This window comes from Euleptes europaea, chromosome 1 (genome assembly GCF_029931775.1).
Source record: "Euleptes europaea isolate rEulEur1 chromosome 1, rEulEur1.hap1, whole genome shotgun sequence".
In the NCBI taxonomy this organism is placed as follows: Eukaryota; Metazoa; Chordata; class Lepidosauria; order Squamata; family Sphaerodactylidae; genus Euleptes; species Euleptes europaea.
Genome location: NC_079312.1, coordinates 91557737 through 91575763, shown reverse-complemented (window position 1 = coordinate 91575763; position 18027 = coordinate 91557737). Strand labels below are relative to the sequence as shown.

At 42.6% G+C, this 18027-nt stretch overlaps 1 protein-coding gene across 1 annotated transcript in view; it reads right to left on the bottom strand.

Moving 5' to 3' along the window:
- Positions 1–18027, bottom strand: part of TRPC7 (transient receptor potential cation channel subfamily C member 7) — a 131626-nt gene that overhangs the window by 81299 nt on the left and 32300 nt on the right. Inside the window, exon 2 of the mRNA XM_056858011.1 lies at positions 9873–10055. Coding sequence (XP_056713989.1) covers positions 9873–10055 — 183 coding nt within the window. The remainder of the gene's footprint in view (positions 1–9872; positions 10056–18027) is intronic.

Below are 18027 nucleotides of genomic sequence, written 5' to 3'. Positions count from 1 at the left end.
GAATGGGGCATATGCCTAGGAAAGTCTACTTGGGAGTCTGCCTATGATGGGGGTTGGGGGGTTGGCGGCCCCATATCAGGCTGTCAGTATAGTTCCTTGCCAAGGTGCCCCCTACCTCCCAGGCAGGGGACTGACCACAGCTAGGCTGTGGGGTAAATAGCAGCTGTGTCTAGTGAAACACCCATCACACCTAATACCTTGCAAGATAGGAGCCCTATGCAACAGCATTCATGGAAGACAAGGAGAATTGTAGCTCCACACAGGGGAAGGGGAAGAGTCAGTAGGATGGTGCCCTGAAGGAGTATCCAGCAAACAGAGCCCCCCTCCATGCTGATGGGAGAAACACAAACTGCTGCTGTTCCACAGGCATGGCTATAGCAGCCATATGCCCACCATGCTATTTGTCATTGTTGTCTATGGCTGTGGCATCTGTGCAGGTGGTGATGCAATAGGGAGAAGATTTGGGAGGATGACATTACTGGAGAAGTATGGGCTGGCTGTAGTGACTGATGTATATCCTGCCACTCTGCCATGGGGTTACCACCTCACCCATTCAAGCCTAGCTCCTGCAACTTTCTGGATCATCAGTCACCCATCCAACTCATACAGAGTTTTACCATAGAGTTTCTTGCAATTCCTAGAGCTACCCATTACCACTTCCAGGTTGTACCCTACCTGAGGGGGGACATGGGTGTCCTCACAAGGGGGTTGTCTCTGGGCGGCACGGTGCTGAGGTGCAAGGGGGCTGGTAGCAGTCAGGCCCTTGGTTATGGTACAAAGGTAAAAAGGTCTGTCAGACAAAATATCAGTCCCCGATAGCTCAGCAGCTGGACCATCCCCTCCCCCATTTTGCTGTTAGCAAAAGGGGCAAAATTGCTTGAGTTATTATTGCTTATCACACAAGTTACAGAAGCATGCAAAGAAACTGGCATTCAATAAATTCTTTTAGATGAATTTGCTGACTTCCTTCCTTTCAGCTACAGTGTTAAAATACAAAATAAATGCTGTTACCTAGCTCAGTAGTCCCCAGTAAAAACCAGTATGGGTGCCTGCCCACCCATAAATGATCATTGGGCTAATACAGGGCCCATATAGGTACCGGTGGGCTTTCCCTAATCTCTCAGCCTTATGAAGTTAGGAGTTCAGGAATAAGCTGTAGTTCAGGGATAAGCACCTATAAACTCTGGCCTCTGATTGCCAGCTGCAAGGGACAAGAGGCCTCTGCTCTAGCCATAAAACTAGTCTATTGATCAAAGCCTCATTGATAACACATTCAAGCAGCACAGCCATAAACAACTTGGAAAATATTGCTCAACACATCTGCTGATGTAGAGCTAACTACTTTGCCCAAAACATACGACCAAGGTTTGACTAGGAAAACAACCAAGGATATTGGGAATTCCCTGTATGCAATCTCAGGCCAATGCCATCTGTAACTCTGGAAAATCAATTTGATCACCCTTTAGACACAATCAGTCACCCTGCTTCAATAGTGACACCTACCCAGCATATATTTCTTATATATTATTCAGGCCTGGGTAGCCACCATCCTCTCCCCAAAATTAGCACCAACAGGCGTCCTACTACACAGGCATCTGATCAAGAGCAAGCATACAGTTTGCTAATTACAATAAGGATTCAAAGTGCTGGATAGTCACTTTCCTCATAGGCACCCAGATACATTAATGTGCATAAGAAGGGCACACTCTGTAGATAGTTCTCTCACTGTCTTCCACTTCCTACAGAACACCAAGATATACTGGACACCTCCTCTTCATGACAGACAGATAGGGTTGCCAACTCTGGGTTGGGAAATACGTGGAGATTTTGGGGGGTGAAACCTGGGGAAGGAGGGGTATGGGGAGGGGCGGGACCTCAATGGAGTATAATTCCATAGAGTTATCTCTCCAAAGCAGCCATTTTGTCCAGAGGAACTGATCTCTGTCACCTGGAGATCAGTTGTAATTCTAAGAGAACTCCAGGCTTCACCTGGAGGTTGGCAACCCTACAGGAAGGATATGATTTTATTATATTTTGTTTCACTCTTTTCTTAGACTTTAATTATTTTATCTTCAACATGCTAGAGTAGTAAAGTCACTTGTAGGTTTCCTCCCTTGTATTTCAGAACCACTGGATGAGTTCTGGGTATCATGCATACATTTGATTGGAACAGTTCCAGTTGCCCCCCAGTACTTGTGCCCGGTCTGTACACATGCAAAGGGGTATTCTGACATGACAGACCCAGTACAGGGACTGATCTGGGTATCATCCACTCAGACTGAAAAAGCTAGCCAGGGACTACAACGGGCGCTTCTAGGGACGGAGAATGGAGGAGAGGAGTGTTTTGAGCAATCAAACTGCTTTTCCCTCCAAACGTCTTTACACAGTCTATTGATAAATCATCAAAACTGACATTTAAAATGTTATCTTTTTACACCAATTTGGAAGGTTGTTTTTAGAAACACATCCTTGTTATTTAAGTGACTGAAAGTCATCAGCAGTGGGAAGAGAGAAAATTACTGGAAGTAGTGGGCTCAGCCCTTTTATTTGAAAAAACCTTGCCTAAATCTGTGCCCAGAGGCAACCTGTACCTAAATTAGTCCATGTGCAGAGACTGCATTTTATCATTGGTGAGGGAAAATTAGTTTTGTATATACTGAGGTTTCCCACCCCCCTGTTTTCATCCAGAATTCAGTCCAAGTGTTTGAAAACAAACTCTTGGGTTTAGCTCTGATTAGTTTCGGCACAGATGAAGTCATCTCTTCTACAGACAAATCGTAGAGAGGTAGTTTGTCTATTGTAGCAAAACCAAAAAGGAGTCTTGCACCACATTATAAATTAATGATTGATTGTAGCACAACCTTAATGGCTACAGCCTATTTCATCTGAGCCATAAAGTGAATCCTTTATATTGTTATACACATGGAAAAAATGTGAACAGGGAGAATAAAAAGCCATGACATACAAGAAGTATAATTTGTGACATTTTTATGCAAGACTCAAAAGTACAAAAGGTTCACAGAAGCCACAGATGTCTCCTAAAGCCAAGTTAATTCAATTAAATCTATTGTCACATTCTAATTCAGCAATTATTCATTCAGCAATTATCTGTGCTACAATAAGAGAGCAACCCCATGCAGGTCTACTCAAAATGCTATTTAATGAGGCTTACTCCCTGAAAAGTGTTTTTAGGATGGCACTGCTAATCTGTTAGTCGTTGAGGAGGCAAAGCAACTGTTACACACAATAAAATGTATTCTGAAATTATGATTTCTTGCAATAAATTAATAATTATTGAAATGTATTTAGTTGGTGCAAGGGCTATGCTGAACTATTGAACTATTGAACTGCTGAACTGTTGAACTCTGTTGAAAAGAATAGTACTAAGCTCTCACAATTTTTATAAACAACATATATTAATTATGTGAAAAAGTGAAAGGTGCAAACACACATCAAAATTCACTGGTTACAGACTCACAGTCAAACAACACAAAATGAAACCTATACAAAGTAGCTCCAATACTTAGCTACAAATAACTTTGGTAAGCAATTTTTTAACCGGACCCTCAAATGTCCTTATAAACTTGTGTCCCTATAAACTTCATAGGATGTCACATGGACGTGAGAAGGAATGGACGCGAGAAAAATGGATTGGAATGCCGTCCGGATGTACTTCGCGTTTTCACTGCCGCGTGGGCAGCTTCATCAGCCGTCCGCTTTTCAGAGCCAAAGCTCCTGTAAGCAACAATAAAGTGCTATTTTTCTACTATAAGGTCTCATTATTACTCACAAAGAATACAATTTCTTGATTTTTCTACAGCAATTGAAAAAACATACCTTTAGGGAAAAAGTTATGTTCACCAAACAAATATTTTCTCCGTGCGCCTGCAAGACTGCCCCGTTCTAAGCTGCGTGTAGCCAAAGCCCCAGGTGTAGTTAATTTATTCTCTACTGCTACTGAACTATCATGCTTCTACTGAAGACATTTGAAACAGCTGTGACTACGTCTCCCAGGTTATTACAGAAAGCAAGATAAATCTAACTCATTATTCAAACCAAAAGGAAAATAAGATTTAAATAAATAAATGAAACGCCTTTCCTGTCATCAATATAACCAAGGGAAAGACCTTCTGCTACAAGAACTGTTCTAATGATCTTGGATATTCTATTTATTGGATTTCCTGGTAACTTTTTATAGAACTGAGAATCAGAGAGCTGTCTGAGATTCTCTGAATTGTATTTCATGGCATCCATTACGGCAATCGCTCCACCCTTGTACGCCTGCCGAATCACTAGAGAATTATTGTTGGAAAGATCATTAATAATATTTTGTTGTTCTAAAGAGATGTTAAAAGGAATTTTCCACCTTTGTTTTTCAAGCTTCTCAACGTCCCTATTCACTAAATACTGAAAGGTCTTGATCAAATGATTTGAGGTTGATTTCCTCTTAAAGGGGAAATGGTCCAATCTGGAAGCAATAGGTTGATCTTTGAAGTAGTCACGTAATTTAATATTCCTAGTCAGTTTAAACAAGTCTATTTTCATCTGGAAAGACAAATAAGATGGAGTAGGTACAAAACCTAAGCCTAGATTTAGAACACCAAGCTCAGCAACAGTTAAGATCCTAGAAGATAGGTTAACAACTATCGTTTGTTTCTCTGAGGGCCCCGAGAACGTGCGGCACGGGAAAAAAATTCCGCATGTCCTTTGGAGTGTAATTGATAGCCCCTTACAGGAGCTTTGGCTCTAAAAAGCAGACGGCTGATGAAGCTGCCCATGCGGCAGTGAAAACGCAAAGTACATCCGGACGGCATTCCAATCCATTCTTCTCACGTCCATTCCTTCTCACGTCCATGTAACATCCTATGAAGTTTATAAGGACACAAGTTTATAAGGACATTTGAGGGTCCGGTTAAAAAATTGCTTACCAAAGTTATTTGTAGCTAAGTATTGGAGCTACTTTGTATAGGTTTCATTTTGTGTTGTTTGACTGTGAGTCTGTAACCAGTGAATTTTGATGTGTGTTTGCACCTTTCACTTTTTCACATAATTAATATACGTTGTTTATAAAAATTGTGAGAGCTTAGTACTATTCTTTTCCACAGCTTGACTAATTTAGTACCAGTGCTTAATCTTTTTCCAGAACTGTTGAACTCAGCTGTGCTGAACTTTGTTGAGCTTGAGGCTCTGCTCCAGGCTCCGTTGTCTGTTTCTCCTACTGGATGGTGGACTTTGGCCATCCAACCACGGACTGGGGGTGGGTGGCTTTGGGTGGTTGGGAACTGTTTATAAGTCGGGGTATTTTGCAGTTAAGCTTGTTCTGTCTTCCCTGTTATCTGAATAAAGTGGTTACTGTCGGAACTCTGTCTCCGGCCTCATGTGTAACCTACGCATACATAATAATTATTATACATTTAGTGCTGCAGAAATTAAACTAAGGGCAAAATTGTAGTTTCAGTTTTGCATTTGACTAAGCGAGCTTTGACTTTCAGAAGCTTATACCCTGGAAATCTGGTTGGTCTTTAAGGTGCTACTGGACTTGAATCTTTCTCATGAAATTGTAGGTTATTTTACATAAATCTGTGTTGTACTCTTTAGAAACTGATGGGTGTTGGTTTGTGGGAAACTGTACTTTGCTTTGGGTGAAAAAAACCCTTGAAATTGCCCTGAGTGAGAGAGCACAAAACAACAAAACATGCTTCCAAAACCTAATTAAAGAGCGTATGAACTACCTACTGATCCCACACTTCTCTGTCCTATTAACGATCCTTACCACATTATCAAAATTTTCCTGAAGAATGCCTGTTCAAATATAGCCCTACTCTCTGCAATGCAAATAGTTGCCTTCTTTTGGTAAGCAGCCTACCAATATTTTGGTGGCAAGAGGGCCTCAATATCATTGTTTTATTTAAAGCCATCAATGATTATCCTCTTGAGTAATGCAGAGAATTTTGAAGTTTTCTACCAGGAGAAGCACAATACGAAAGTGCCAGGTAATTATGCACAGTGAGGACCCATTTGGGCTAGGTTTGCCAGGTCCTTCTTCGCCACCGGTGGGTTATTTTTGGGGCAGAGCCTGAGGAGGGCAGGGTTTAGGGAGGGGAGGGACTTCAATGCCATAGAGTTCAATTGCCAAGCAGCCATTTTTCTCCAGGTGATCTGATCTCTATCGGCTGGAAATCAGTTGAATTAGCGGGAGATCTCCTGCTACTACCTGGCAGTTGGCAACCCTAATTTGGGCTGATGTACTGTTGTGCAAGTTACTTATCTGAATGATTTAATCCAGCTTTGTTTGCTTCTCTCAGTCACCATTGTTAAGAGACTGTCTCAGAGTTGTGAACTTTGCTGTCTAAAGCCAGCTGTCATCTCCACTTAGGGTTGCCAGCTCCAGGTTGGGAAATACCTGGAGATTTTGGGGGTGGAGCCTGAGGAGGACAGGGTTCGAGAGGGGAAGGACTTCAATGCCACAGGCTCGAATTGCCAAAGTGGCCATTTTCTCCAGGTGAACTGATCTCTGTTGTAATAGCGGGAGATCTCCAGCTAGTACCTGGAGGTTGGCAACCCTATCTCCACTGCTCATTAGGCAGAGCAACCAGCCATGCAATACCAAAACCTATGAGTGATGTAACATCAGCGGAAAAGTCAAGGGAATGAGGAAGGAAATTTAAATTAAAAATTTGAATTTTAGTGGGAGCAAAGGGCCTCACAGGAAGGATAAGAGTTGGGGAGCCAACCTTTGACCTGCTTGTGACATCACAGAATGTTACATCAGATCCAAGCTCCTCCCTCCCCAAGCACTGCTCCAAAATCTCCAGGATTTTCCCAAGCCAGACTTGGCAACCCTACACAGTTTGAGAGTTAGAAACGCAGTGTGGGACTATAAAGTGGTTCTAATATAAATTACACAGGGTGCCCCTAATATCCATATAGTTAAAACCCCTAAACCAAGCTAAATCTTGGAGTGTTCAGTTGGTTTCTCAAAGGAATCAAAAGTCAAGAAATGTTTTCTGCTAGTATTTTGTTATCCATATACATGTTTTGATAAGGGGTGGATCAAAACAACTTTTAAGGATTTCTGTCTTACCTGCTCTTATCAGACAGCACTATTTTTGCTTTATTATTTCGAAGGCTAAGAAGAAACACTGAATGTCTAGACCCCCCCTTTCTCAACCCACTGCCCACTCTCCGTCTCTCACTGCATTCTTTTACTGGGTAGGATTTACAATGTGTGTGATCGGACCATTAAAAGTGTCAGACTGAAATATTTGGTGAGGGGAACCAGACACGGTACTTTGCTTGGCAGACCTTCAAAAAGCACAGAACAACCCCCAAAATGCACAAATGCAAAATTCTACTACCCACTCCCTCCTTTCAGATATTCCAAGTCAAACATGGGGAAAATTTCCCATATTCTCACTGAAGCAATTGCTTCCAGGAAAAAACACACCCACCTAGGTTTCATGAGCAAAGCTGAGAATTGTTTCAATACATACCAAGGAGTCTCCGTACAGGGAAACTTCGAAGCATTAGTGAAGCTGAAATTTCCAGCAGAAATCTGAGCATTTGCTAATTTTGCAAATCTTACACTTTGACGTTAGCACGTCAAAGTGGGAGCCCCCAGTTTCCACGTTCCATTCTCCCTCCCTGTACTGAAAAGTAATAGCCCCTCCATCCAGCAACAGAAAGAGTAGATAATGTCAGGATCTCAGAGAATTAAGATGGAGGGTCATGCGGCACTACAGTTTGAACTAACTGCTTTGATAACAGGAAGAGACCGTCTCTGACCACAGCTGTTGAGAGGCAGAACTAAGCAGGTGGTGGGAGTTGGAGGGAAAGGACAGAACAGATGTTAGCTACAAAATTTGGAATGCTCCTACAGCCCACTTACAGTAGCCCAATTTCCATCACAGTACATTGTACAAATCATTAATCTGAACCCAGAAAAAAACACACGATTCATTTGCATAACACATGCCCACAATACAGAACAGCTTAACATGAGCTACTAAAGCAAAGCGATTTCCCTTGCCTTAATGGTCTATTATTTTCCTTTTCTGAGACACTTTTATTTGCAGTTTTCCCTCTCTCTTTTTCTCTTGGCTGACATTAGAAACCTTCACTGTCAGACAAATAATTATTTGCAAAGTCTTGGCTAACGGCAGAGATGGGCAACTGCTGCATGCTTAGTGACCACTCCATTTTCCAAGGACCAGAAAGGTATTTTGTTGCTTAAATGGATCTTGTTACAACTAGCTAAGCTCTATAGCAAAACTGCTGACATCCAGCAAGAAAGGATTCTATTTAAGGAACGAAGGCACTTGTGCATAGCATTATATGCAAATATGAAGATTTACGTATCATTTAAATGTTACATGCCAAGCCCAGGAGAAATGCGCAGTTATAGAATATTTCTAATTCCTTACAGTCTAACAGTTTTCTTGTTTTAGGTAACTTTTTTAAGTACCTTAGTTAAAATCTGGTAGGACCACCAAGGGACCAGAAGTGTTTCAGGTGTGTGACCTAGCAATGGATCATCAGTTGGCCATTTCTGACATAAGCCAGCCAGCCTTAAGGCGAAAATGCATGGTCGCTTTATCCTCCTTTAATCCCTGTTTTAGCCAGGATCGAACGCACATTAGGCGAAACGCATGCGTTCGATCCTGGCTGAATCAGAGATTAAAGGAGGATAAAGCAACCATGTGTTTTTGCCCTTAGTGAATAAATGCTTCCCTACTGGGGAAACCTATGTCCACTCCATCAGTAGGGTTGCCAGCTCCAGGTTGGGAAATACATGGAGATTTTTGGGGCGGAGCCTGAGGAGGGCAGGGTTTGGGAAGAGGAGGGCAGGGTTTAGGGAGGAGAGGGACTTCAGTGCCATAGAGTCCAACTGCCAGTGGCCATTTTCTCCAGGTGAACTGATCTCTATCGGCTGGAGATCAGTTGTAATAGCAGGAGATCTCCAGCTAGTACGTGGAGATTGGCATCCCTGTCGATCAAGGGCAACCCAGCGTTAAGTAAATAGTACCCTGAGACATTTTCTGCCCATGTGCCACAGTCGTGATCTGACTCAGCTGATGTTAGAGTGAAAGTCAGAGTGGGGAGCCCAGGCTCAAACCATGGGAAAACATAATGTGTAGTTAGGACTGAAGAAGACAATAACGGTGATTCCATAAAAAGAGACTCGGCATGCTATGAACACCTGATTCTGATCTGGCCTTTCCAGGTCCATAATGCAGCATTCAGAGGCACTCCTACAATCTGCTTCCCTGCTACGACAACTTGTTAGGGGAGGGGCTGTAGCTCAGTGGTAGAGCATCTGCTTGGCATCCAGAAGGTCCCAGGTTCAATCCCCGGAATCTCCAGTTGAAGGGACTAGGCAGGTAGGTGATGTGTTTGAGACCATGGAGAGCCGCTACCAGTTTGAGTATACAATACTGACTTGATGGGCCAAGGGCCTGATTCAGTATAAGGCAGCTTCATGTCATTCACTGCTGATGCCATTTCAATTTTACTTTCTAAGCTCTGAATTGCAGTCCATAGAAAAATCGCTTGAAGAACACAAGAAGCTGCCTTATACTCTCTGGCCTGCTACTATCTGACTGTGACTAGCAAAAGCTCGAGGGTTTGAAGGAACAGTTTTTTTCAGTTCTGCCACCTAAGATACTTTTTCAGCTGGAGACGAATCGAATCCCAAGGCTGTCACAGTCGAAGCTAGTGCTCTGCTGCTGAGCTCTGGCCCTGCTCTGGCCAAGCACACCACACAAAGCAAAGCAGACCTGAGAGCTTTCAAAAAGACTGGCTGATTTCTGTGGGTATCAATTTACATCCATTAAAGAAAAAATAGGGCAAAACAGACCAAGACATGCCCTTACCTTTTTGACCTCATATTTAATGGCCAACTTGATTCTGCTCAAACTTGGGCGGTGCTGCTCGGGCCATGCTTGAATGTTCACATCTCCATTCAGAATTGCCTCCACCTCTTCGGTGTCCCTGCAGAGATCCAGCACACCCACCACAAAGTCCTTGCATTGCATAGATAACTTCCTGTAATCATTCTAATGGAACAGAGAGAAACAAATATTGTTTGAGCATAGTATCGGGACGTGACTTGGTTTCACATCTAACATTTGAAGGCCTGTGTCAAAACATATTGATATTTACACAATTAAAAAGACCAGGAATGAGAGGGGCAACATAGGAATGAACTTTCTGCTAACCCTTTTTTTGTTTCTGCTGGCAGGGCTACTGGGACTTTAACAGCAGTTTGACAAACAGATTTTTCCTATACGAAAGTTTCCCCATTATTCCATCTCCAGTTCATATGATGTAAAACTTCACATATTGAACTGCTAGATATAGAGCTATTAAAAATGCATAGGGTTGCCAACCTCCAGGTAATAGCTGGAGATCTCCTGCTATTACAACTGATCTCCAGCCGATAGAAATCAGTTCACTTGAAGAAAATGGCCGCTCTGGCAATTGGACTCTATGGCATTGAAATCCCTCCCCTCCCCAAACCCCACCCTCCTCAGGCTCCGTCCCCCAAACCTCCCGCCAGTAGTGAAGGGGGACCTGGCAACCCTAAAAATGCAGGAGTTCTGAAGCTAGATGTGTGGCAACCTGAGAAAAGGCTTTCTCATTCATGGTGCCAAAGCTTTGGAACTTCCTCCCCAGGGAGATTTTGTTTTTGGTCTCCCTTTATTGTTGTCTTCTGCCAGCAGGTGAAGACTTTTAAAAAAAAAAATGTTTGGCATTCCTCCACTAACTATTATGGGCCCTCCTTCTTTGTTGTGTTGTTTTGTGGTTTATATATTTTATTGAATTGTTTAAATATTTCATATAGACATATTTTAAATGCTGTTTTAATTGATGTTTTAATGTTGAAATGTTCTATTGTTTTAAGATTTTGATGCCTTGGGCAGGACATTTTGATGCCTATTTGGGTAGGAAAGCAGTATAGAATAAGTAACTAAATAAATAAATGAAAATCAATTTTGAAAAAAAAACTGAATAAATAAATAAATGATATTTAAGCGAACAAGTTTAGTTTTTCTGTTCCTGGCCTTTAGCACTTAAGACTTCAGGTGAAAGAACTGCATGACCAAATGCAAATCAAGGGAAAATATATTTTAAAAATCATTAGAAAACTAGCACAGCAGGAAAAGGCCAGGTTGAACGACAGGATGTGCAGAAGTATTTAACCTTGTGCTCCCTGCAGCTAGGAATGGTACAACCCAACAGCTATTTTTATCATTTTATCATTTCATGCGAATTAAGCCTGAAATTCTGACAAAGTCATCTTCTCTATGTGAAATTATAGATTGCCTTCATGCTGCATTAAAAACATTCATCGTTGGAGACAAAGGATAAAGAAAACGTATGTAGAACCTGATGTCCACAGAGACCCTGAAAACCAGCACCATTTTGAGGGGTGAAAAAAATGGATTAACAGCTACCTTGAGACTATTAAAGATAGAGGGACCGAACCTATTAAAAGTGTACCTGACAACTAAGAACTTGATCCTGTGAGCTACTATTTCATTGCATAATACTCTGGTGATTTGAAATGAAATGGGCAAGGAATGGGAGGACAATGGAAAGCAAACCAAATCCATGCTTGTTAGTTGCCCCGAACTATGATAAATACATTCAGACAAAGGTAAAGATGTGTGTTCAGATATTTCTGGGCCAAATATATATACCCAAAGAATACCTCATCTGTATTTTCTGAGTTTATTCCCATAGCCAGAATAAATTCAAGATTCTCAACAATACCAGTATCTTGGTCCTGAATATTTCCAGAAGTATTCAGGAATATTTAAGAATATCTGGAGCTGGAATGTTAAGCATACCAGGCCTGTTTTCTCCCATTTTACATTTTTTTCCCATTCAACAGGATGGAGAGGGAGTGAAGTAGCTTTCCTAGGCAAATGGAGTTACTAGGACTCTCTGCCCAATCATAATGAGCATGGACAAAGATGATAAAAAGCAGGCCTAGATATAACTTGACTCCATTTCAGGGTGAGATTGTTTGGATAGCTGGTGTGCCTCTTGCTGCTCTGGTCTGTCTGTGCCTTGGATTAATTCTGTTGCCTGCCTAGGAAGACATTGGGCAAGGGTCTGCTGCTCAGGCTGCCCCTCCTCTAGCTGTTGGCCCCTTCTCTTGAGATGTCCATGGTGATGGAGGCAGTTGGTACCAGAGAGAATGTGAGGTGCACAAGCCAGGCTTCTGAGCTCTGCAAGTTGTGTTCTATCAATCCTCTGAGTGTGTCATGATCCAGCTCTGGATTCCAGAGGAGCCAGAGACATGGTCTGGGGGAGAGCAGGAAACTCTGGAAGACCCCTCCAGGGCAAATGCCCCCGACCCATCTGCTCCAGAACTTGCCCCTGAAGAATCTGCAATGGGAGATCCTCTAGAACTTGCCCCTGAGGCAAGTTCAGGGGCCTGTTCTTAGGTTCCCCCTTCAGCAGCCTCATCCCTTACAAATCACTTCTGCACATTGTAGCGAATAGCCTCATAGCAGAGACTGAGTAAACACAATGGCATTCAAATAAGATTGCACCTAATGTGACTGCAATGACAAAACCCCGATAAATGGTCCCAAACTAGCAAATACAAATGGTAGTCACAATATAAGCTCTCTCGGCCTCAAGAGATCTTTTCAAATTAGCTTTGATGAGTTAATTAAATTCACTGGCTCACATAATTAAGCAATCAACCAAAACCTAAGACAGCTAAACCTGTCTGTTGATGAAGTGATGAGCTGCTTTACTTTGTACTTTTCCCATGTCTATGGAAGTCTTCCCAAGTCTCTGAAAGAGTCGACAACTGGCACACTTTCAGAGGCTATTGATTCCAGTCAGTCTGTTCAGTCTTTCCTTCTTCCAGAGGTAGGAGACTTGTTTGTTTATTTACGAGATATTTATATCCTGCCTTTTGAAAGCCAAGATTTTGAATGCTCCTCATGTTCAGATACAAATCACAGTTTCAGATAAAAACATAGAAAAATTGATAAAATGCCCTCCAAATGGAAATAAATGCATCCTGTCTCCTGAAGGTGAACCATGAAAGGGAAGAGTGATGGAGTCAGCAACTCTGACACAGCTCTAAGAAGGCCCAGGGTTGTCCCCACAGCAACTCAGATGGTGGGAGGCATGCATTAAGAAGATCTGAATACGCAGACAGGTTCAGATAGGAAAAGGTGATCTTGTTGTAGCATAAGGCTTAATACAGAAAATTATACTTTTTATTTTCAGTTTTTATTCTCTGTCTCTCTCTGCATGGGCTATCTTTTAGATTGATGGTATTACTGAAAATGGGTTGTACTTTGATGATATAAACAAAAGGAAAAGGCAATCGTTAATGTATTCTAGATCTATACTGCTCAAGACTCTGAAGGTTAAAGTCAGCACTTTGAATTGGGCCTGCGAACAAAGTACAAGTCAGTGAAGACGCTGAAAAATTGGCATTATAACTTCTAGCAGTCCATTCCAGTGAACGCTTGGACAGCTGAATTTTGCAACAGAGTTATATAACTTCCTTATGCTTGATACACTTACTTAATAGGATTTGCATATAGTTAGAAGAATAAAGGCTGGCAAAGAATTTAATGCATTCATGGATTGACTAGAACTTCCGTGGTTTCAGTGGGTTCTTATAAACTGAGGAATGAAATGGCTGCCGTTTAAGCTGCAGGACAGAAAGCACACAAAATTGTGTATGCCAAACAAGTTCAGTTTAGAGATGAAATTTGATAGAAATACGGTCATTCAGGGTTTGGGGATTAAAAGGCTTTTTTCTAGTTAATCAACTTCTGTTGACTTTTTTTTTTTTTTTGCATATTTCCCACTGGCGTGTTTATTAGAAGATAAGAAGTGCTTGATGCTACAGGAAAAGAGTGATTCAACAGTCCTAAAATGTTTGGCTAATTTTTTTAATTTATTTTTCCAAATTATAGCCTTTCCATAATAAATATACTGAAGGGGAAAAAAATCTAGCCTCTAAATAATGTGTTGCCATCTGTAAACTATGTGCCCTTATTTACTTATCTGGGATATTTTTATGCCACCTCTTCCCTGCTCATGGTGGCTTACAAATGCTAAGTTTTCTTTACAAGTTCACATCCTCAAGTGTTAAAATTTTCTTAGATAACTTGAATAAAGGGGTCTTCTGGCTTCAATATCTTCTTAGAATTCTTTGAACAGTCAGCTAGAATACATACAAACAATGCCTTCCTAAGTAGAGTAACACCCTCCTAAGCCCATTGACTTCAATGGGTTGAGAAGGGTATGTGTGTGTTAAGTGCTATCAAGTAACGTCCGACTCATGGCAACCCTATGTCCTCCAAAACGTCCTATCCTTAACAGCCTTGTTCAGATCTTGCAAACTGAGGACTGTGGCTTCCTTTATTGAGTCAATCCATCTCTTATTGGGTCTTTCTCTTTTTCTGCTGCCTTCAACTTTTCCTAGCATGACCGTCTTTTCTAGGGACTCTTGCCTTCTAATAATGTGACCAAAATACGACAGCCTCAGTTTAGTCATTTTAGCTTCTAGGGTCAGTTCAGGCTTGATTTGATCTATAACCCACCAATTTGGTTTTTTGGGCAGTCCACGGTATCCGTAACACTCTCCTCTATGAGGAGAATGAGAAAGGTATAACTCTGCTTAAAATAGCACTGAAAGTAGCTTTAGAATATACTAGTAAACTAGAATATATATACTAGAATATACTAGTAAACTGCACTTTAGTAGTTCTATGGAGCTACAGCTAGCATACAGTAAGGGTGCACATGCAAAAAGTAACATGTCATAGTCCAAACTAAACATGCCTCATTCTTCAATAAAGTTATTTTAACAAACATGAATTGGAAAATTGGAAAATTAACCACATTTGGCTACAATGTGGGAGGGTCATTATTCCCCTGAATTCCATCCTGTGCCTGTTTCTATTCTATAAAGCATGAGAAAGGGCAGGGGGAAGTAGGGGAGAGAGTGAATCTGCAAAAAAATTGGAAGTGACAGGGAAGCATCGACCTCGCCACCAAAGAGGAATGTGTGCAGTGATTCTGCCAACCATTGCCCTGTTGGATGGTGCTTTCTGGAATACCAGCATTTCCTTGCTTCTTCTCACTGACCGTTTACACATATGTGTCTACATCCAACAATGAGTCAAATCGCATTTCTCTTCATATCTTGAATACAAAAATGGATAAAATTTTAAAAATTTAAAAATGCAATGAAATGGGGAGGTACTGTTCTATAATACACAACAGATCCTTTGAAATTCTACTACAATCGTTTTTCGGGTAGAGAAAGCACCCTTTTTTCCATTTACTTCCAGCATGGTGGCAGCTGCTCCTGCATGACACAGCCTTTACTGCATGAGGACATTTTAAATGACAAAGCCATGTGGGTGGAAGGAAAGGTATGGGGTTGGATCCGATTCACTGTGAGCATAAAAACCTTGCAGAGTTGAACACATGAAGCTGCTTTATAATTAAGGGCGGGCTGGGCAGAAAAAACACCTTGGGAGAAAAGATCTGGTAAAAGCATGCATCGAGCTCCATGACTGGGAGTGTAGGCTGCTCATAAAAACTCAAGACCTAGCCATTAGTTGTGAAACCGTGCCAAAGACAGACTTGTCACCTGGTAGGCTAACCCCATAAAGCAATTACACAGAATGTCCAGTGCTTGTGGACTATAAAACACCATTCCCAAACCATCAAGGAAAATCCAGTCCTATCAGATAGCACAATAAGAGGGGCCTCAGTGGATTATAATGCCATAGAATTCACCTTCTAAAGCAACCATTTTCTCCAGGGGAGCTGATCTCTGTAACCTGGAGACCAGTTGTAATTTTGGGAGACCTCCAGCCACCAGCTGGAGGTTGGCAACCTTAGCAGCACTTTGAACTGGATCTGGAAACAAATGTGTAACCAGTGAAGAGAAAGCAAAGTAGGCTAAATGCATTCCCTATGGCCAGGCCAGATATTAAATGGGCTGCTGCATTCTGCACCAGTTGAAGTTTTCAAAACATTTTCAAGGGCAGCTCTATGAGGAGTTTATAACAATCAAACGTGTAGGTTACTGTAGCATGGATAAGCAAGGCACGTGCAAATAAGCAAGGGGGAGATTTGCTTCTACAAGGATGGTTGTTTCGCATACATTCAACAGCCCACCAAAAGGCAGCTAGCTTTTGCTACATGACTGTTATGCACACATGATCCCTGGAGGGTGGGACTGCAAAAGAGGCCCTCATGCTGCTTGGAGAACTTGTAATGCTTAAAAACTTAAAATAATAATGAATATCTGAGTCTCCAAGCTTCCCTCTGCCCCCTTTCTTCACATATCTGTCTGTTGCACTCCATTTATTGGAGGAAGCCATTGCTATACTGATGCAACATATCACTTGGTGGTAGGGTTGCCAGCTCCGGGTTGGGAATTACCTGGAGATTTTGGGGATGGAGCCTGAGGAGGGTGGGGTTTGGAAAGAGTGCGTAGTGCAGGTACAGGTAAGGGGTGCCTCACTGGAAGTCGCGCAGGGTCTTGGCCAGCAGGTAGTGGAGCTGGAAGACAGACAGGCTGCGCTTGCAGCACCGCAGGCAGGAGGCACGCCACAGGACATGCCCAAAGAGCTCCATCTCAGCAAGCCCCTCGTCTGGCGCAGTGCAGGGCCCCGGCTCTCCAAAGGCCAGCTCCCCGAGCCAGGGCTCTCCCGGCACTCCTGGTGGCAGTGTGCCTCGCTGTCGCACAGCAGGCGATGGAGGCACAGGCTGGCCTCCAGGGCGCGGATGCTTTCCTTACAGCCCTCGCACTCGTACTGCTCCAGCGCATAGGTGTAAGCCAGCTGCAGCGGCAGCAGCTCGGCTGCCGGGAAGCCGCAGAAGCTGTAATTCTCGTACTGTGCACCGGCCAGGGTGGCCAGCAGCAGCAGCAGCCCCCAGCTTCGCTGCTCCATGCCCGCCCCGCCACTGCCTGCTGCTGCTGCTCTGGAGCCGCTCGGCAGCTCGGAGGCCCATCAGGAGGCTCTGGGAAGCAGGGGGGAAAGGAAGTCGGGAGACAGGGCGGATCCCGCGGGGTCTTAGCGTGGCCAGCCGGCGAGGGGAGGGACCAAATAGCCAAAACGCAAGGGAGGTTTTGCCTTGGATTTGCAACTCTCTAGATGTGCTGGGGCGACGGCGCGTGCCCACAGAGAGGGCTCTGCGTGCCCCCTCTGGCACGTGTGCCATAGGTTCGCCACCGCTGTTCTAGGTTGTGCTAGACGTGATGTCATCACATGGCAACAAATATCGCCACCACCCCGTTTTGACAGCCTGGTAAGCCTAATCAAGGGAGAGGACAAAAAGATGGCAGAGAAAGAAAGAGACATGAACAGAACCAGAAGAAGAAAAATTTACCAAGATATAAAGAGAAAGTAGAGAGAAGCCTAGTTGGCTTGGACTACAATAAAATTCCTAAATCCTCCCCAAATTTTATATTTTGTCTTTGTGCCTGCCAAGGTGGGGTTAGTTTGGAAAGGAATTATTTTAACTTTTTGTTTGTGCACGCATTCCAGAAATAAAGCTTTGGAAAAACCATACCTTTTGACATTATAAATTCCACTCTGGTAAATATTTCTGCCAATGTGGAACCTTAAAAATTCAACCTACTCATAATACTGTTTTCTTGTGAAAGTTACAATTTACAAAACTCAAGCATAATAAGTCTCTTTTCCCCCACATTATTCCCTGCTCCCTTTTGACCCTCTTTGGCATGAGCAGATAAAAATGTCTAATTTTGCTGTTTTGAAAAAGCGACTGGCACTTGCCATTCATTGCAATTGAGTTGAGTACCTTGTAATTACCCGCTGATTATGTTCTAAATGAACCCTGTAGTGGTGTTACAGCTGTTCGAGCCACACGCTGTTTCTTGATTCAGAAGGAACCGAAGTCACATCCCTACTTAATATTTTTATAAGAAATTCAATGAGAACAATCAAGGTATCTTGGGTAATTAACGAAAGAATACCTGTTTAAGAATGAAATGTG